We start from the raw sequence: 22,514 nt of genomic DNA on the forward strand, positions 1-22,514 counted from the left end.
TAATATGTGACAACTTTACATTTATCTTTTTTTTTCTGTTTTAAGAGATAGAACACAGTGCCCACTAGTTGCACAGCAGCAAGAACATGTGCTATGTTCTTGGGTGGACACATATTGCTGACAGACCGACAGAACTTCATGGGCAAGAAAACAGTACATAAGGGATCGATGTGTTGATGGTTTTCAGAGAAGTGTGTTGACGTGTGCAGGGCTCGCCTGTGCATCCTTCTCCAGCTCCTTCAAGTAGACTCTGGGTATAAGTCGCCGTTCTCTTCTAACTTCTGAAATAACTTCAAGCTGCGTAATCCAGATTCTCGCTCTCCATTTTTCCACAAAATAATGAGGTGATCTGCAGAGCATGTCACTAGCCCATGATCCTCAAAGTATAGAAACATCTGGAACACAAATTGGAACACCAATTCAAGGCTGGCACGAAGAGGCTAAAGCTACGCACGCGCTTTACTTGAGCGTGGTTTCACTGCCTGCTGAGAGACTTCCTTGCTTTTAGCACTGGTGTGTCAAGCCAGGGTCATGCCCACTGCTCTACCACCAGGCTGTGTCCTGACGCTCAGTCCAGGCCTGGTCTGAAGATCACCACCTCCTGCTGTATTAGCTCTCCCTAGTGCTGCACACGCCACAAAGCCTAGTGAAAATGTTCCTCCAAACCTGCTGTTATAATCAATACTTAATACTTCAATGGCTATTGCTGACCAACTACAGAAGTACAGTAATGCTATTCCTGCAAAGTATATGAGTTCTTACACTTCATCTTCTGAATTCACCACAATCTAATTAGTCGCCCGTTGGCTTTAAGATTTGTCGGGCACCGGTTCTCTCACACTTGCTTTATTTACTAGAAAATGGCTACCAATAAAATGTCTTAATCCCAAATTTCCTAGATAAAGACTGGCTTCAGCGGTTTCTGTAAAATCAAGATGCAAAGCCAGTACACAGCGGTTACTGGATGACTTCAGCTTGCTTGCCGCCCCTGCTGTAAAAATGAGGGCCAACAACTGGGGTACCAATGAAAGGTTTTCATAACTGAATCAGACACTGCACTGTGCCGTGCCACAGAAACTCAGAAGGGAGACCCAGCAATAACAGCAGAAGGACCACGGAGAGGGCACTCTCCACGTGAAGGGGGGCGGGGTACTGGGGAGGCAGAGGACACAGGCTAAGTGCAGAACTGAGAGAGGATGATGCTGTGGACCGAGAGAGGGGCGGTGTGGGAGAGAGACCTAGGACAAGGGCGGGGTCCTTTAATGACCCAGGGTGAGGAGGGAGGAGCCGGGGACAAGAGAATAAGGTCAAAGGTTAGGACTCTCAGATGACTATGGAGTAAAAAGGAGAAATACACAGCAAAAATTCTCAAGAGAATTGGAACATCATTGGTGCGCAGGCAGAAGGGCGGGGCCAGGCCGTGAGAAGGAGAACAGAAGCCGGAGGGTATTCAGGGCAGCCCCCGCCAGCTCCAGCACAGTGATGGGCCCGGACTGGGGAGGACCGCCTGTGAGAGCCTTGGGGGCGGGGAGGAGACAAAGGAGCAAACTAGTCCAAGAAAGTTCTGGAACCTTTCACTCATAGACTGATAAACGTGTGGTCTCAAGGGTCTTGTCCACCGCTTAAAACTTTTAATGGAGAGATGGCGCAGCCGGTTTTTCCAGAATGCCTCGGTTCGATTCCCAGCACCTACAGGACTCCTCACAACCAGCCCCTGAGGATTCAACACCCTCTTCTAGCCTTCGTGGGCACTGCAGGGAAAATGGATTTCATATGCTCGGTGGGTTCCCATTATTTGAAAACTAAGCTCGTCGGCCTTCTTCTCTCAGGATTTCTCTCTGGTTAATGCCTGTTTCTGGAAACCCGGTGAGTCGATCCAGGCTGTCAGCTCTCTGCCACAGCCACAGACAGCACGAGCTACGCCTGCTGCCCACCGCCTCCGCACACCCCTGTAATCTGCAGCACAGCCACTCAAGCCAAAGCAAAGGTGAAGACAAAGCACCAAGCGGCTCCACAGAGAACAGCAAAGCCGAGCCAGGCGTGGCTCCGAGTACCAGGGACACCGGGGCCGCGCCTCTGCATCTGTTAGCCTGGCATAGCCTCTGAAGCTCGCCTCAAATCCTCTACCTCTGCGGACTTCTACAGGATACAGCAAGAAGTGATTCTAATCACTGCCTTTCACCGAGTCAGTCATGAGTAGCCTTGACCACCAGCTCAGTTAGGGCTTTTTCCTTCCTCTCTACAGAGAACAAGGGCTCCATTTTATACAAATCTTCAATGGCCAGTGTGGCTGCTGCTTCTAGTTATGAACGCCCATCCAAATTAAAGGTAATTTGTTCCTCACGAGCTAAAACCCGGAAGAACAATCCGGGAAATGCTTTACTTAGGGGCCTCTTCCATTGCTATCTGGTCACACTGTTACCAGCTCCCGTGGCCTCTGTACCACCAGTCCTTCCTTCCTTACAAACAATGGTGCTTATTGTAAGATATCCATGTGCGTGCAATGCCACAAGTGAGGCTCTTGTACGTAGTTCCCAGCCCTCACCATGCATACCGCAGGGCAACAGGGTTCTATAAAACAAGCATTAACCAAAGGCAGATGGAGACAATCCTCTGATCCTGAGTTTGGTAATGATCCCTGGAGCTAGAGTCTGCTGAGGCTCTTACCCTACACACAGAGGCCCAGCACCCAGCTTCCTCTTTTGATTATTGTGATGTATACTTAAGGTCATAACAGGTCCTGACCTGTCTCTCCTCCCATACACTGGCAAGCAAGCCCATCCTTAAACCAGTACACCGCCTGCATCCTCAGATCCTGTCTCTATGAAGGGCTGCCCTAACTACTTGTACCATCATCTTATTCTATATTCTTGTCTGGCAAAAGCCTACAGCTGAGAGTGTGTGGGTCTTATTCAGAGCAACTGAATTCAGAAGAAGCACGATGCAAGGTCGGGGATGCCAGGACTGCATGCCTAACGGAAGCGATACCTCGACGGACGACGAGTGTCCGATCAGATCTCCGATGAGCTCCAGGGAACACGTGGTGACGTTTTCTTCCTGTTTTTTAACAGGCTGGCTGGCCTGTTTGTTTACTCTTCCAAATCCCCACATGTTAAAAAATCCTACAAAAAGACAATCATTCAGTCATTTCAAAAACTACCAAGCTCTTTCCTTACAGGAAGACGAAGTTTGAGTACAATCACGTCTCACACTCGGTTCATCAAGGGCTGAGCTGGCGGCTCAGACACTGCTGGGTTCTGTGAAGACATTTGCTGTGTTTTCCTAATTCACCTAGCCCCTCATCTCCTGACCACCCTATCTGTCCACCAGTGGCAAGAAAACAGACCCTGGAGCGCAAGGGAAGTGATCAGCCTTAAAGGGTGTGTGTGATCACCAAAAATCAGGGGAGAAAAGCACTTCAGACTCTGTGTGTGTGTGTGTGTGTGTGTGTGTGTGTGTGTGTGTGCTTCCTGGTCATTTAGATTACTTGAAAGTCACAGTTTTCTTTCAAAATATAAAACTGCAATTAATTCAGTTGAAATAACGAAACAGATTTACACTGGGGCAAAAGTAAGATGCTTCTGTAAATGTCCGACTCCTACACGGAGCACATTCTACATGGCTCCTGCGGCTCCTCATTAACACCTTTCGTTTTCCTGTCAAATGAGATGAAGAGGGGAGTGGAGAAGAGAGAGGGGAGAGAGAAAAGAGAGGCACAAAGGAGGGAGAGGAACCGCCCGCCCCGCCCGGCCCCGCCCCGCCCCGCCCGCTTGGGTGGAGGAAAGCAGGCGCACACCTGTTGGGACAGGCTCGGCGGCCAGCTGCTGTTTTTCTCGGACCTCCCACATGCGCACAGCGCCATCTTCTGAGCATGAGATTAACTGCCTGTGGGAACAAAAGCCAGAGAAAAGGCCCAAAGGAGCCCCTGGGGAGGGAGGCCAAGTGCTCACTGCTGAAACCCTCGGGCCTCCTCCTGCAGCCAGCTGTGGGCAGGGCTGACCATCACAGGTTAGCGCGGCTTCCCAGTTCAAACTGGAAGCTTTTACCAGCAGAGCACACACCACACTACTGCGCAATGACATCAAATTATCACCTCCATTTCCGATTTTTATTTATAGGAGCTACACAGTGTCCTAAGCCGCCTCCTTCCCATCCTCTTGTTCCTTGTCTTTCCACAGTGCCTCACATCCTCCCCACCTGGCGTGGATAACCTGGTCCCGGACATCATCACTAGATCCTTAGCTGCCGAGTCAACCCTCAGGCCTTAGCTGCCTCAGGATGTAATGGGCCTACTATCTAATTTTATCTGTAAACATACGCTACCATAAAAAGAAATGAGTTTATAGAAACTATAAAAAAGAAAAAATAATACATTGTAAGTGACCTGGGTTTTTTTACCTTATTAAATGACAGTTTTAAATAAACCGTCATGCTTTTGTAAAATTTTGTCATATATTGCTACAGCTCCTCAGTTACAGTCAGCCATGGAACATTCTCTATTTGAAGAAGAATGCCAAGGTCAAGACATGCAACCAGGTAATTTGGCCACTGCAGAAATTACGCTGGTGACCCTGGGAACCGTGACTTTCATCTTTGCAGAAGCAATGGGAACTGTACCTGTTTGGAAGTTTATCAATGTGTAGGATGTTGGAATCATGTGCGGTTTTCTGGCAGGCAATCACACGCTTCAACTGTAGGTTATACACATATAACCCCCTTCCAACCGCAGCAAATATATTCTAGGCAGGGAGAGGGAGAAAATTCAGAAATTGGCATAAAGCTGTCTTTACTACCCGGTGTGGTAGATTTCCTGCCCCTGTGTGACATTGCAAAGCCACTGTTACCTTCCCAGCCTTCAGACAAGAATTGTAGTCCTTCCCTCTCAAGTCCCCAGTGTCAAAGCCACCGAGGAAGGGTTAGCGCCTTAGGCAGGGGGAAGCCCCTTTGAGAAGGCTCTGCACAGGGCAGCTCAGCCCTGCCTTCTCCTCGCTGGAGACCAGAGCTGCAGAGGCTGTGGCTGCTCCCCTGGCCCCGTGGCAGAAGGTGCGGCCTGCGCTTCCACAGAGCACAGGGCCCTTGGGAATTGACTCAGCTGCGCTTGCCTGGAAACAGTCAAAATGTGTGTTCCAGCACACATCCTAAGCAAACAGAAGCCTGTAAACAACCTGAAGGATTGAGTATCTGCGGCAGTGGCGCTCTCCTAGGTCAGCTGGAGAATTAAAAGACAAAAGACACTTCATAGAAAGGACTTTTGCTAATGCTCACTTTACTTCAGCCTTAGAGCATCTTGTGAAGGTACAAAAGGAAAGCAGTGCTGCTACTTTCCAGATGGGTGAGTTAAAATTGAAGAAACTGAAGGGCTGGTAGGATGGCTCAGTGGGTAAAGGTGCCTGCTACCAAGCCTGATGCCCTGAGTTCCAACCCTGGGACCCCTGTGACGAAGATGACATCCACATGGGGGGGTCACAGCACAATTGCACACACACACACACACACACACACACACACACACGTACACACACATATATGCATGCACACGTACACACATATGTGCACACATGCTCACACACACACTTAAACACACAAACATTTTTAAATTCAGGTGAAGAGATGAAGACTCTTAACACTAACTTTCAGCCTCCAAACTCATATGTGGTGCTGGCTGCACACCACATGCAAAATATTCACATAAACATGCACTCACAACACACACAGGTAACCTGTACATATAACACTCACACTCATGTGCACACACATGCACACACACACACGTAGCACAAAAAGTCGTACAAAGAAGAGAAAATCACTCTTACTGACATGTTTAATAAAATGACAGCATGTGTAAATAGAAAGCAGACTAGAATGAAAGGTTTCCTCAGCATCTTGCCCAAAGGCTGTGAACACTGGAAAAATAACTCCTCTAACCCATGGGGCTCTGTGAGCCACTGAGGCTAACAGGAAAGACTGAGCTCAGAGGTCAGAGGCAGCAGTGTGTGCTGCCGGTTTTACAGCGCATGCGCAGAGCTCTACTGTCAGCCCAAGGAGCTGGCCTCAGCCTGGCATTCTGGCCAGGATGCCAGCAACCTAGAAGGGAAACATTTCTCAGCATTTTAACATTTTCCCCTCCTTGGGAAATACACCAGAATTTAAAACAAACGAACCAGTAACCTCGAACACGATGGGATGACTTAATCCAGCCCAAATGAGATCTGTAATTTGCATTATAACAATGTCCTTAGATGCAAGATTAGGCACAAGGCTTATGGGACATATGGGGAGGGGAGAACTGGGAAAGGGGAAAGCATTTGGAATGTAAACAAAGAATATAGAAAAAATATATACATATATATATGTATATATGTACATATGTATAGATGTATATGTATAGATGTATAGATGTATATACATACAAAAAAAAGAATGTAAGTGCTACAGTCTTTATAAGATTGTCAGGCCATTTTAAAACCTGAAACCATAGATAATAGATAATAATAACTTTTCCATTGCTTTTTTTTTGTGGTGTGTGTGTGTGTTTGTAGTGCATATGTGTGGCATGAGTGTGTGGTGTGTTTGGTGTGTGTTTGGGTGTTTGGATGTGTATGTGTATATGCTGTGCAGTGTATGTGTGTACTATGTGTGTGCAGTGTGTGTGTGTGTGTGTATATGTGTGTGTGTGTGTGTGTGTGTGTGTGTTCTCTCTAACCTATGGATCCTGTCCATTGGACTTAGGTTAGAAGTGCTTTCACCTACTAAGCCCTCTCAACATCCCAGAATCATAACTTTTTATATCTACTATATACGGCTTTACATATCAGATACTAATTTTATTTGTAACAATTATAACTTACACTACCTACCTCTTTGTCGCATGTGAAATGATTAATAGAAATGTCGTTTTGTTTTTGGCATAGCTTTATTTCCTGCTGAGTATCCAGCTGTGCAGTCGGGCTCCAGAAGGTGCGCTCATAGGCCTGCACAGCCCAGTCCAGGGCATCCCAGACGATCAGCTCCCCCACGTGGGAGCCAGTGGCGAAGCTTGTATCTAGGAAAAGTTCACAGATGCCTCATTACCGATCACGGTCTCAAGGCTAAAAATAAAACTGTGTGCACCTCCCAGTTGTACCTAGACAAGCTAATCAGAAAGATTAATGTGACAACATGAAGAGCAGAAAGAGACTAATTCACTTACTTTAGAGAAATAGTGTAGTTTATGTCAATAAAAATACTATCTGTAATCTTGGTCACCTTTTGCAGGAATAAAATTAAAGAATCATACCTAAAAAGGATGCCAAAACTTACCAATTAAAACACTGACGGCGCTTATAGGAGTGGATAAAATAAGGTAAATAGTTCTATGAAGAGAGCGGCAAAAGGACCTTAAAAGAAGCAAGGTAGAGGAAGACATGAAGGAAATACCTGCTTGGGGGTGGGGTTCGGGGGATTAAAAATGGGGAGAACTGGCAACTCAATGTCAAATGGCTCATTATGTTCAATGCATACAGCACCCCTGGGAATTACTAAGAAAAAGAAAACAGATGGAAAATGAACATGTGATAGCATTTTTAACTACTTTAATAATCAGAGAAATGTTTGGTAACATGCAAACACAGGGAGGATCATGTGGGAGCCAGCATGTTTACACACTACTGATGTCTTAGTGCATTTGGTATAACCTGGTAAAATTATTTCCAAGGTGAATTTCATATGAGTCAAACTGTAAAATAGTAAACATATTGGCTCACCAGTTCCATTTCAGGGACTTTATCTTGAGGGAAATACATAACAATGTATGTACAAAAGTTGTGAGATATAATCCTAAGAATTTTAGGTCAACCTAAATATCCAACTACAGACTAAATAAGTAAATCAAACAACCATAAAATAAAAAAAATATTAGCTGTTGAAAATTAAGCTGTGAAAGTATGTTTATATTGACATAGAACTATGTTCACATAACATTCTTGCAAAACTGTAAACCATGCACATATGTTCACATGCTCAGGACACACAGACACATGTGCACTGGTGTTTGATAGGAATGATGGCAGTCTTCAGGTAATTCCATTCTTAATGCTGCTTGCTATTGTCATATTTGGACTACATTTAACTTGTAAAATAATAGCTTTAAAACTTTCAAAGAGTTAAACAATTCATACATTACATATTTAATAGGCACTGTGCAAATGCTAGACCTAGAGTTACCTTTCAGTGTAATTTATTTCTATTCCTACATACTTAATGCAAGTCAGAACAGAACAACACTGAGTATAGAACCAAGGTTCTATTCTGGGTCCACCTGATTCTAGCCCAGTGGTTTCCAGGAAATCATTAACTTTTGTCAGTCTTGGATTCCTCATACATTAAATGAGAACAATTATTTTTAAAAAGCCAATTAAATAATAAATATCTAGTTATTTTAAAACACATCCCATGCTATCTCTGAACCTCTGGTATTACTCTACTTTAATGGTATAGAAGCACATAGTGAGTTACAGTTTAGGAATACACAGGTGGATAGCCACGACTTTATTATTCTTTTCATCAAATAAACCAAAATTGAAATCTGCCAAAGCCAGATGAACAATCTCTTAGAAATAAAAGTCACTATCGATCTTAGATATAAACATTATTTTAGCTTGGTTTCAGGATCATATCCTGACAGCTTATCAGTATCTACAGTTTACTGACACTACAGAATTTGTGTGTGTGGAAGTAAGTTTCTCTCTGATCTCAGGAGGAAAACAATTTTAGTTGTAACACTGTAGAAGTTTTGAGAACCTCAGCAGTACTAATTTTTTTCCTCTGATTTCATTCAGCTACAAAAGACTCAGAGAAGCCAAGGATGAGAAAGAAGCTCCTTGACTCCAGATGCAGCCTGCAGTCGGCACAGAGTTGACTCTTTGAGGGCACACAGCTGCTCACTCTGTGGTTCTGTTACCCAGCAGAAGCACAGCATCAATGGCCTCTTCCATCTGTTCCCCAAAACACAACAGTGGCGTTCATCTTAGCGATAGTTTCTCCCTGTGTAATTATTTACATTTCCAGATTCAAAATGTTTCACACCGAACAACCTGAGTGCTATACTAACAGTGGATGTATCTCACCCTGTGGTATTGAAAGCCACTTGAGAAAATCTCTCCTGGCATCTGGCTACCCAGACCTCACAAGCATTAAAACTTCATGATCACCATACCGTCAGCACAGGGCAAGCAAAGGACTGAAATGGATACATAGAGTCCTTTGCCAGAAGAGTCTAGCAAGGCCGACATATGTCTTAGGAAACTACCCAGGCATTCAGAGCTCTTCAACAAGTCTGGTACTTATCAAGCATGTTTTAGGGCATTCGAGTATATCACTATAAAGCTGCCCTGGGGCCACCTCACTGAAAATGCACTTCATTTTTAAAAAGTGTGTGTGTGTGTTATGTGTTGTATGTTGATGTGTGTATTCTGTACATGCATACGGAGGTCAGAGGAGAAGCTGGAGACCCTGAACAACCCTCCACCTTACTCCCTCAAGACAGCATCTATCACTGAACCTGGTTCTTGCTGGTCTTTGGCTCCGGTGGCAGCCAACAAGTCCCAGTGAGTTTCCTTTCTCCACCTTCACCCTCGATGCAGTTACAGAAGCACACAGCTACATGTGGATTTCTGTGTGAGTTCTGAGGAGCTGTCCTCAGGCTTGCACAGAAAGTTCTCCTACCTACCGAGCTGTCTCTCCATGCCTTAAAAAAGCCAAATGGTCTGTCCTGAAAATGTGCACAGAAGTAACATTATACAGACTTAGCAGGTCATACTTACGTACATGTGTCTATAGGTGAGTGTATGTATATATATGTGTGTATGTGTCAACAACTGATGTAGAGAGGCCATGAATTTTACAGAAAACATAGAAGGATATATGGTAGGACAGAGAGGGAGGAACAGGAAGGGGATATGGTGTAATTATAATCTTAAAATGTTTTTAAATTATCTATCTATCTATCTTTGGTTTTTCAAGACAGGGTTTCTCTGTGTACTAGAACTCTCTGTAGATCAGGCTGGCCCCCCAGTCTGCCTCCCCAGTGCTGTGATTAAAGGGCTGCACTACTACTCCTGGCAAGAAATAGGTTTACTTATAAACACATTTCTGTTACGATATGTAAGCCCAGTAACTGGCCACTGGCATTAGGTATGTGAGGGAAAAAAGAAGCAGGGCAGCAAAAACTAAAAGAAAATAAAAAATGACAAGAAGTGAAATGCCTAACTGCACAGCAAAAGCTGGACCACAAAGCCATCTAAAGCTCACTTGGCAATAATCGGTCATCTTCACTGATGTTTCAATGATGTCAGTATTTAACCATGAAAATAAGACACACATCTAGGCATAACCAACATGGTGGACCAGACCTGCCCTGCTTGCCCTAGAAGCTTCAGGACTTCATCTCTGTTCAGAGGTTCCCAGAAGGCGCAAAGGATTGCTGTCCATAGAAGAACTTGTGTTTTGAGCTGCCACTCACGCACAGAGATGCAAAGAGGTCCCAGCCACAGTTACGTCCAGCAGGACAGATGACCTGATCCTTGGAAAGGTGTGCGCCTGGGTTTTGAAAGATGCTGGCTAGTGAGGGGAGGATGCTGAGGCTGGGGGATGCCCACTGGTGCATCCGAAATGGGACCAAATGGCATATGAAGACACACAAGCAAGTCTACACTTGGGGTGCTCCATACTCCTTTTCACACACCACACACACACACACACACACACACACACACACACACACACACACACACCCGTCTCCCCCACACCCTAGGGCTTCTGGTGCTGTAAGGCTCCTGCTGTGTCAACATTCCCAGCAGTCTTACATCATCTGCTTGCTGTCTCCACCAGCACTCTCTGACTCACACAGATCACCCAGTTCAGTTCTGACATCAGCTGTCCCTTATCTACAAGAACCAACTAAATGCCAACAGCAGAGTCTGTGATCCTTTCCCGACATCTGATGTCATACTCAATCGCTGACATAGATACAGACAGAGCCACTCGTGAGGAATGCTAGAATTTTACAAGCACTGGAATTCACAGCCTATGGTAAAGTACCCAGTACCATGCAGTTCCTTAGGAGTTACGCCTTAGTCTATGGCCCATGGTGAAGTACCAAGAACCAAGTGGTTCCTTAGGAGTTACGCCTTAGTCTATGGCCTATGCCAACTATGAGGCTTGAGTCAGGCTCTCCTGTCCCAGAGCTTAGAGTACAACAACAATCTCCACTGATCTAAGTATTATTTTAACAGTAATTCTGAAATACTGGAACAATCTGGAAATTCTGAAACCCTACATAACATAAATGCACACAGTGAGCTTACCATTGATGCTAGCCAATGACAGAATATTGTCCTGGTGATCAAGAAGGCGTTTAACTTCAATAATATCCCATTCTGGCAATTCTTCTGTGGGTGTTACGAGCCTAAAAATTACTAAAAGACAGTCATTTTAATAAAATGCTAAAAAGATACCTTTCTATTCAAAAAGCATTAAGAACAAAATATATGTTACACAGAAAAAAGAAATTCCAAAACGAATCCATTTATACCAGCTTAGACCATTTCTTCTAAATGCTCGAGATGCTTAAAGTATGTACACAAACCTAAGTCAGGGTTTTTTTCACCTTGCTTCCTTTATTGGCTTCCAAACCTTGCCGCCTCCTTGGACTCCAAAGCATGTCAGGAGCACCACTCGGCTCCTGCCCAGACCAGGACCAGCCACCACCAACCCCCGCTCACCTCCTACTCCTCCCCCTGCTCCCCACCCCCAGTTCCTTCCGCTAGGACTCATGTGTCCAGGCCAGTAAGCACCGCCACAAGATAAGCTACAAACTCCTGGCCTTCAACTCAGTAAAGGCTTCAGCAGCTGCAAAAAATAAAAATAAAAAAAAAAATTAAAAAAAAGGCTGTTAAAAATATAGCTCTTAATTTCTTAACTGACTATAGATGTTGAATATGCTCCTTGATTTATTTTATGACTTCAAAATAGTTTTATTTAAACTGTACATACTAATTTTAATCAATGCATAAAACCTAAAATCAAATCAAGTGGTTCTATTAACCAACATTTAGAAAATATCTATAATTTTCTAGGAATTTCAGCTACCAAATGTGAATAGGCCCAGTTACTGCTGCCAAATGCCCAGAGTCTACAGCAGGCAGAAGGCCTGTCATGTACAGGCTGACACCAGTGCACACAGGCTCTGAGGAACCACAGGAGCCAGAGCTGAGGATGCTCAGAGACAGCACGCCTCACACAGAAAGTGCTGAAGGCTCACATCCTTCCTGGAAGGCAGTAATCAACTGTCCGAGTCTTACTTCTCCTCATATCCCTCCCTAGAAAATAGGTCATGACACATTTCTACCTGCATCTCTGACAATATTTTGCCAACTGTCAAAGACTCTGCAAGATTATTAAATTCTAATAGCCTTTTACATTCAAAATGTGGCTGTCAGCAAGTCTCCCAGCTCATATCAAAAAGAACTCTTCTTAATATGAATAAAGTCTGAGTGGAAACACTACTGCTAAGTAACTTTAGAACAGGAAATATATCATTTAATCAAATTAACAGAAGTCAATAATATTGTAATATATTGACAAGAAGAAGAAGGCTGACCTAACTAACACTTTAAAAATGGTTTACCCTGTATCATTTTCAATAACATCAAAAGGCCAGAGCTATCTGGGCAGTGGAGGTGCACGCCTGTAATCCCAGCACTTGGGAGGCAGAGGCAGGCGGATTTCTGAGTTCGAGGCCACCCTGGTCTACAGAGTGAGTTCCAGGACAGCCAGGGGTATACAGAAAAATCCTGTCTCAAAAAAACCAAATCCAAAAAACCAAAAGGCCAGAGCTAGGGCAGAGGAAGACATCTCTGAAATAAGCCCACTCTTGTCTTTCTGACATACTTGCATGCATGTATTCATGTAGCTTATAGAAATGTATAGAAATATATAAAAATGTATAGAAATGTACTCACTCAATTCTCTGCCCACTGCTGCAGCGACACAATTCCCAGGGATTTCAACCAAAGCACTGATGCCTTTAGGAAAAAAAGATATAAAACAAGGAAATCATTTTCTATCATGGCTTACATCAAAAACAAAACTTTCTTAACTTTATATTAGTTGTTTCCCATAAAACACACTTAAAACCTGCTATCTGAACACTTCCTTTCTTGCTCACCCATGGAAACTTAGCTAGGATAAGTTTCTGGTGCTTTTGGAAGGCAGTCGGACACGTCACCAGGCTCCTGCAGTGCTAACAGCGAACACTCTGCCACTCTTATATAGCCTCAGGCATCCCTGTGGTAAGTGCCACAACCACCATTTGATGCTACCTCAATGAGGTATGAAACTGGAGTTTTCCCTCAACGTAAATTCAATACTGTGCATGTTCCCTGCACTAAATAAGATGATGTGGCAATGCAGAAGACATATCTGGCCTCCATTCTGTTTGCTGACACAACCCTTAAAATGCCTTAAGTCTCCGGACACTGTGTTCTAATGAGACAACTAGTGTCTGGCCAGTCGCTGGCGGTTCTGGGATGAGCGTTGCTCCCTAGAAGGACTGAGATAGGAGGGCATGGTTGGCACTTTCAGCCTTACCCCTTGACCTCCAAGGAGAGGGGCCAAAAGTAATGTTGGTCACTAGCAACAAATGGTTTAATTAACCATATCTATCAGAAGTGAGATGCCCAGTTTTCTGAGGGACTGCCAGACTGATTTCCAGAATGGTTGTACTAATTTGCAACCCCACCAGCAGTGGAGGAGTGTTCCTCTTTCTCCACATCCTCGCCAACATCTGCTGTCTCCTGAGTTTTTAATCTTAGCCAATCTGACTGGTGTAAGGTGAAATCTCAGGGTTGTTTTGATTTGCATTTCACTGATGACTAGTGAAGTTGAGCATTTTTTAAGATGTTTCTCCGCCATCCAAAGTTCTTCAGGTGAGAATTCTTTGTTTAACTCTGTACCCCATTTTTAATAGGGTTATTTGGTTTTCTGGGGTCTAACTTCTTGAGTTCTTTGTATATATTGGATATTAGCCCTCTATCTGATGTAGGGTTGGTGAAGATCTTTTCCCAATTTGTTGGTTGCCGATTTGTCCTTTTGATGGTGTCCTTTGCCTTACAGAAACTTTGTAATTTTATGAGGTCCCGTTTGTCAATTCTTCACTTCCGAAAGATCCTGCTATACCACTCCTGGGCATATACCCAGAGGATTCCCCAGCATGTAATAAGGATACATATTCCACTATGTTCATAGCAGCCCTATTTATAATAGCCAGAAGCTGGAAAGAACACAGGTATCCCTCAACAGAAGAATGGATGCAAAAAAATGTGGTATATCTACACAATGGAGTACTATTCAGCCATTAGAAACAATGAATTCATGAAATTCTTAGGCAAATGGATGGAGCTGGAGAACATCATACTAAGTGAGGTAACCCAGTCTCAAAAGATCAATCATGGTATGCACTCACTAATAAGTGGACATTAGCTTGGAAAACTGGAATACCCAAAACATAATCCACACTTCAAATGAGGTACAAGAAGAAAGGAGGAGTGGCCCCTAGTTCTGGAAAGACCCAGTGTAGCAGTATAAGACAAAACCAGAACAGGGAAGTGGGAAGGGGTGGGTGGGAGAACAGGGGGAGGGAAGGGGGCTTATGGGACTTTCGGGGAGTGGGGAACCAGAAAAGGGGAAATCATTTGAAATGTAAATAAAAAATATATCGAATAAAATTAAAAAAAAAAAAACATATCTAAAGCCTCCATTAAAAAAAACACAGGATTTAGATAGACTCAGTAAAGCTGGACATAAGACAGTCCTGCAGGGAGCACACTTAGGGAGCACGGAGTCTCTGTGCCCTGGCCTCCCACCGTGACCTTTGTATTTCTTCTTCGGAACTCTTGCAGTAGAACTAAAGTAGGTGAATATGTTTCCCTGAGTTCTGTAAGCCACTCTAGCAAACTGAATCATGATTTATAACTAAGGTGTCAAAATCTGAGAGAGAGAGAGAGAGAGAGAGAGAGAGAGAGAGAGAGAGAGAGAGAGAGAAAGAGAAAACGAAATGATAGGGTGGGTAAGGAACTATCTTGAGGAACAAGCTCTTAGCCTCACAGACAGGACACTTCCGCCAGGTCGACAGCATCAGCCTGAGTGGGTCAGTGGACGCCACGTCGGTCGTCTATCTGCTCCTGCAACACTGATTGTCAGGGCATTTGCATAAGAGCACAGAGGAAGTGACTCTCCTGTGTGGAGCCTACCCTCGTCAAGGCTGAGAAGTGGCCGGCAAACAGCACAGTTATGGCTAATGAGGGCATTATTAATTATAATTATAAATTATATCAATTATAAATTATTAATTTCCAAAGTGACTGATGTTGAGATGACTGGACTTTAGACCACCACACGTTGTTTATTTATGTGCAGAATGTCTAGTATGTGGGGTTGCTGTGGCTGGTTTCAATAGACAGGGCTTTGCTCTATTGTGCAGACTGGCCTACCGCAGCCTGTGTCAGCTCCTGAGTAGCTGCACGTGGCACTGTGCTTGGCCTTACGCACACAGTACTGAGTATCTGAGTATCAGAGCTAAGTCATAAAATGGTTTCAGACTAGCCATAACTTTAAGCATTAAAAGGTTGAAACACTGGAACAAGTTAACAAAAAATTATTTAATGAAGTTAATCTTTCCACCTTGCTATATGATATATGTAATGTATCATATGCAAATGCAGATGTCCCACTCACTGGCTTTCCTCCTGCCTGTCACAGCCTAGCAGCACTATTGCAGTGCCTGCACTAACTTCTCCTCCTCACAGGCATCAGAGAAGAGATGAAAGAAACGTGAGAGAGCACGAGGCGGACGCGGAAGAGGCCAGAGAGTGGTTTTGCATGTCTCACTCATAGCCCAGGCTGGCCTCAAACTTATGAAAATCTTCCTTCTTCAAGGAGAATTTTAAATGCAGAAAATGTTCACTAAGGGGCAGTCAGCTGGCTCAGTGGATAAAGGTGCTTGTCCCCAAGCCTGGGGACCTGAGGAGCTACATCAGGGAAGACAAGGATTCTCATTAGTTGTCCTCTGACCTCATAAATGTGTCATAGCCTGTGCCCCCCCCCACATACACACATACTACACACATACATGTGCACACACACATATAAAACACACCAAACTGTGGACTATTAAGTGGTCATGATTCTGTTATCCCACACTTGGGTATGGGTCGAGACTGAAAGCACTCAAGGGTTATCATGTATGTGCATCTACATTCACTGTGACACTACTTAAAATAGGGAGGTGATGGAATCAGTCTGCATGCTCATCAATGGATGAATAGATAAAGATGGTGTGATATGCACATGCACACACATACACACAGTGATAGTGTGATATGAACATACACACATACACACAGTGATAGTGTAATATGAACATACACACATACACACAGTGATAGTGTGATATGAACATACACACATACATACACACAGTGATAGTGTGCTATGAACATACACACATACATACATACAGTGATTGTGTGATATGTGCACACATACATACACACAGTGATAGTGTGATATGCACATGCATACATGCACACAGTGATAGTGTGATATGAACATACACACATACATACACACAGTGATAGTGTGATATGCACATGCATACATGCACACAGTGATAGTGTGATATGAACATACACACATACACACAGTGATAGTGTGATATGAACATACACACATACATACACACAGTGATAGTGTGATATGAACATACACACATACATACACATAGTGATAGTGTGATATGAACATACACACTTACATACATACAGTGATAGTGTGATATGTGCACACATACATACACACAGTGATAGTGTGATATGCACATGCATAAATGCACACAGTGATAGTGTGATATGAACATACACACATACACACAGTGATAGTGTGATATGAACATACACACATGCACACAGTGATAGTGTGATATGAACATACACACATACATACACACAGTGATAGTGTGATATGAACATACACACATACACACAGTGATAGTGTGATATGCACATGCATACATACACACAGTGATAATGTGATATGAACATACACACATACACACAGTTATAGTGTGATATGCACATGCGCACACATACATACACACAGTGATAGTGTGATATGCACATGCATACATACACACAGTGATAATGTGATATGAACATACACACACACAGTTATAGTGTGATATGCACATGCGCACACATACATACACACAGTGATAGTGTGATATGCACATGCGCACACATACATACATACAGTGACAGTGTGATATGAGCACACATACATACACACAGTGATAGTGTGATAAGCACATGCACACACACATACACACAGTGATAGTGTGATATGCACATGCACATACACACATACACACAGTGATAGTGTGATATGCATATACACACAGTGGAGTACTACCAGCCATCAAGAGCAAAATCCTATCATTTTGAAGAAAATGGATAGAAATGAAGATCGCCATCAGACATAAAGTAATCCGATGTGAGAAGACGATGCTGTGTGCTTTCTCCTATTTGTGCAGGAAGGGGGACTTTTGTAGGGAGGAAAAGGTTAATGAGGTGACAGGACCAGTGGCTACCATCCAAACACACTGCATCCACGTATGAAAATACCACACTGAAACCCAATACTAGGCATAAATAAGATACAGGAGTGTAGGCATTCACTAAATCATTTGTCATGGGGAAATACTCATCAAATATGACTACCTACAATCAACAGCAACAACAAAAAGAAATCCCATGTGGACATTTATGCTGTGATTGTGTCTCTTTAAAGACCCAACTGTGTCTTTTACAGTCTATCAGCTGTGTCTCACAATTGCCTGGGTTGGTTTTTACCTGTATCGGAAAGGTGGCTGGTCTTACACAGCAGATCTAATTTTCGGTTCCACACGCCTAGGTCACTGCCACCTGAGAGCCAAACGTCCAGTCGCTGAAGGACAGTTAAGCACTGCAAATCATTTGAAATGGACCGTTAGTTTAGAAGATCAAGCGTTGTTCCATGGTTTTAATTTATGTCCCCAAGTTCTCTTAAGTCCCTCCATTTGAGAAGCAGCTTGTTTTTCTTCTTGCTGACCATGGGCTTTAAGTGATGACGATCTCACAGAATATGGAGAAGAGGTGATTTCTAAGGCAGTGGAAGAAGATGCTGGGTCTTCCCTGTTCTCCTGTAGCACTGCCCCAAGGTGACACTAAAGCTGTCCACACAGAAGCAGCTGAGGGCACTGCAGGGCAGTGATGTGCCAACCACACTGAGCTTCTGAGTAGACTCTCAACCCAGACAAGCCTTCGGGGACAGACAGAGACTCTGAGCCAGTACCACTTGGCTGAGAGGTTCTCTATTACTGTCCCACACTCTAGATGTTTATCATTGCTTTAAGCCACTAAGATTTCAGATAACTTGAGAACCACTGATAGACAATTTCCATATCATCCTTAAATGCCTTATAAATATAAAACAGAAAACATGATACTTATTTTTAATTTTTCATTTAATTCTTAATAATTCTGTTATGACAGACTTTAGTGTTTCCAGGAAGTAGATTCCTTTATTTTGTGTGGTTCCTTAGGGCCCTCTCTTCAAGAGTCATGTCCTCACAGCTGACTCAGTAAGTTGAGTGGTAACAAGGAGAGAGACTGAATTAGAAAGAAGGGAGAGCTAGCCGGGGCTCAGAATGAGGCTACTTTTAAAACAGATGAGAGAGAAAGTTGAAAGGCATCAACTATAGTGTGTGCTTCAGGAGTCTACCTTGCCTATTCTCTGGGCCTCTGTCAGTTTATCGCCAACTGACAATCTATTGTGTGAATACGCACATTTTATTTATCTGTTCACTAGCTTATTTCTCCTTTTTAGCTAGTTTGAATGCTGGTGTTCTGACATTCATTATATACATATGTGTGGGCATGTTTTCATTCAGTGTGGGACTATACCCAAGCGGATTATAGTTTAACAATTTACCAGATTACCAAACCTTTTGAAGGTCACTGTAGTATTTCACACGTCCACCAGCAATGCACAAGCTACAGTATGACTTTCCATATATTTATTAACACTCAAGCCCTGTCCTTCTGACAGGGCACTTTGACTGTGCTAGTGTATTTGAAATGGTAGCCCATCATGGGTTGAGTCTCTCCCTAATGATGATGAAGTTTTTCTCATGTGTTTACTGCCCATTTACATATCTTTTGGAAGAAAATTTCTTTCAAATTCTTCATTTCTTTAAAAAAAGATCTATTTATTTTATTTATATGAGTACACTGTCATTGTCTTCAGGCACACCAGAAGAAGGCATCAGATCCCATTACAGATGGCTGTGAACCACCATGTGGTTGCTGGGAATTGAACTCAGGACCTCTGGAAGAGCAGCCAGTGCTCTTAACCACTGAGCTCTCCAGCCCCTCAAATTTATTCTTAATTATGCTTCTTTTCTTTTTATTAATAGTTCTTTGCATATTTTGCATATATACTTGATAAATGATTTATGTGTATTTTCCCTAGTCTTTAGATTGTATTTTCTTTTTCTTTTTTCAAAACCACAGTTTCCCATTTATTTCAATGGCTCAGCAAATATACACACACACATGTACATGTGCGTCATATATACATTCGTAGACATTAAGACTCAAAGAAACATAGTAAAACATTAAAATTGGGAATCTAGCTAAATAGTGTGGAAAAATTCATTGTCCCACCTGGCCACTTTCCTGTAGTTTTGGTGTTTTTAACACAAGGACACAGATTTCAGTAATCACACAAAGCTAACTTACCCTGTTTACAAGTAAAGTCACTGGTAATAAAGTGATAATTCAGGAGGATGGGATTCTGGGAAGGATAAGCTGATGAGGGAGAGCTTCACAGGAGCTTCTGATACTGCACACATCTCCGCTCCAGTATGAAAGCTGGGTTTTCCTTTCTAGAAAGTAACTATATAGTCTACACATTTTTTCCTAAGTATACATTTCCAAACCTTAGGAAAAGGTTAAAAAAAATGGAATGATACTGATAGTGTGTGTGTGTGTGTGTGTGTGTGTGTGTGTGTGTGTGTGTGTGTGTGTGTGTGTAAAAATACTGTTTTGCTTTGTAAGATATAAGGGGACTTTTGCTAAAGAAGTCACATGCCAGGGGTCAGGCTATGGAAATGTATTCTGAGCTGGTCATCTTAGTTTTCCATGAGATAATTCTGATACTATCACCAATTCTTAACACTGAATAATTTGGCATAAAGTTTTTCTAAACAATTTCTATAGGTTTTATACAACATGCCATGGTGTGCCCACACATATTCTGCATTCACAGCTTGTTATTGTGAAAACCTTTAAGATTCTGTTACCCAAATGTGTCAAATAACGACATTGCTCAGGAGTCCGTTCTGCCCACTGGGTCAGCCTTTTCTGTCCCCCTGCAGCTGACTTGGTGCTGGCACACCTGAGTGTCCCCATCCTGCCATCCAAGTCACTCAGGCCTGAGTGTCCCCCTCCTGCCATCCGATCAGCCCCAGCATCTCAGTCCTCATCACTGTCTTCCTTCCGTTCAGTTTCTTCTATGGTTAGAACCTTCATTTTCAGTATTTTCTGAAGTTTCTGGTTCTTTATTAAAGGGAATAATGATTTCTTCTTTCTTTCCACATTTTACATACATTTCAAGTTCACAGGCACATGGTCTACACATTATGTGGTAAGAGTCCTTTACTGTCTTCTGTAAACATCTGACACATCTCTTAGGCTTTGGCAGTGGTTTGCATTTGCTGTATTTTACATGCCACTCGAGAACTTCTTTGTAGCATTAACATACTCCATCATGAAGCTTTGTGGTAATTCTCTTGGTCTGGACACTCTTATCAAACTTGTCATTTTTGAAGGTGAACATATTCTGGTGCTTCTGCAGCCAGGACCGAGTCACGTTGCCTTTTTGGGAACTCATCACCAAATCTCAGGCACCGTAGTTGGTGCAGCCTTTAAGTTTACAGGCTAGATTGTATTTTCAACTTGTCAATAGTATTCTTTGAAGAACAAAAGTTTTCATTTAATTAGCCTCAATTTATCACTTTTTAACCAATAAATGTACTCCTTTTTATATGTATCTGTTCAGCTGATCCCCCCTCAACCCCCGAGGCAGGGCTGCACTCTGTTGCCCAGGCTGATCTTGAACTTATAGATTCACACTGTTCTTCTACCTCAGCCTCCCTTAGCGGGAGGTCCAGACGTGAACACCACACCTGGCAGCCTCATTTTTTTTTAAAGACTAGTCTTTCTCCCACCGAAAGGTGTTGGCTCCCTGGTAAATGGACTGTGCATATGTGTGAGATTTTATTTTTGGAGCTTCAATTCTCTCCCACCAATCTGTTTCTACGTCATTCTGCCAATATCCCACTGTCATGATTCTGTATCAATAAGGAAGTTTTGGAGCTAGGAACTGTCTCATATCTTTATGTTTTCTTTCTAGAATTGTTATAGCAATTCTGGATCCTTTACACTACAAGTTTCAGGTTAGTTTGCTCCTTTCTGAAACAAAAACCCAGCTTTAATTTTATGATAGATATTATATTCCATCTGTAGATCCTTCTGAGGAGTGTTTAAATCTTAACACTACACCTCACCATGAACATATGATGGTTTTTCAGTTAACAACGTCTTCTAGACTTATTTGTTTATATGAGTATCTTGCTTGCATGCATGCATGCACGCCGTGTGCTTGCTTGGTACCCATGGAAGCCATGGATTCCCGGGGACTGGAGTTGCAAATGACTGTGAATCAGCATGTGGGTGCTGGGAATCGAACCCAAGACCTCTGCAAGAACAACAGGTGCTCTTAACTGCTGAGCCAGCTCTTACAGCCCCTGGTTTTAAAATATATTGAACAATGTTTTAAAGACTTTAATGTATAAATCCCCTACTTTTAAAAAACTTATTTCTAAGTATTTTTTTTCTTTTGGATGTAACTGTGAATAGTATTTTCTCAATTTGATTTTATAAAATTACAATTGACTTTTGTATTACCAATCATGCACCCTAGAACCTTGCTAAGTTAATTTATTAGCCCTGAAAGTTTTGTGTGGGTTTATGATTTTCTATATATAAGGTCATGTCATGCATAAATACAGAAAGTTTAGTTCTTTTTCATAAAACATTATGAAACAATCCCTCATTTCTTCTCTATTGCCTGATATTGCTGTTCAGATACTCTAGTACAGGATGAACAGATGCATGCTGGGAAGATAAACAGATGCATGCTGGGAACGAAGACTCCTATTTTATCCTGACCACATGGAGAACAGTCTGGATTTTCATAAGTCACTTTTCTGGGTCATTGATGAGTGTCAAATATCTGCCTGGGGAGAGTGGGCCGGAGTTGGTTAACTGCTTTCTCTGCCTCTGTGGAAATGGCTCCTGTCCTGGACTCTGGTCATTGAC

At 42.9% G+C, this 22,514-nt stretch overlaps 1 protein-coding gene and 1 pseudogene across 1 annotated transcript in view; both read right to left on the reverse strand.

The window, feature by feature from the left end:
- The window catches only part of Wdr41 (WD repeat domain 41), a 48,116-nt gene continuing 25,602 nt past the window's right edge, over positions 1–22,514 (reverse strand). Inside the window, exons 6-13 of the mRNA XM_052159790.1 lie at positions 17,943–18,054; positions 12,999–13,061; positions 11,343–11,453; positions 6,858–7,042; positions 4,618–4,739; positions 3,797–3,885; positions 2,989–3,122; positions 1–395 (exon numbers count right to left, since the gene is read on the reverse strand). Of these exons, the coding sequence (XP_052015750.1) occupies positions 240–395; positions 2,989–3,122; positions 3,797–3,885; positions 4,618–4,739; positions 6,858–7,042; positions 11,343–11,453; positions 12,999–13,061; positions 17,943–18,054 (972 nt within the window). The 3' untranslated portion in view covers positions 1–239. The remainder of the gene's footprint in view (positions 396–2,988; positions 3,123–3,796; positions 3,886–4,617; positions 4,740–6,857; positions 7,043–11,342; positions 11,454–12,998; positions 13,062–17,942; positions 18,055–22,514) is intronic.
- Positions 20,358–21,306, reverse strand: LOC127666816 (uncharacterized protein C9orf85 homolog; annotated as a pseudogene).

This window comes from Apodemus sylvaticus, chromosome 16, assembly GCF_947179515.1.
Source record: "Apodemus sylvaticus chromosome 16, mApoSyl1.1, whole genome shotgun sequence".
NCBI classification, from domain to species: domain Eukaryota; kingdom Metazoa; phylum Chordata; class Mammalia; order Rodentia; family Muridae; genus Apodemus; species Apodemus sylvaticus.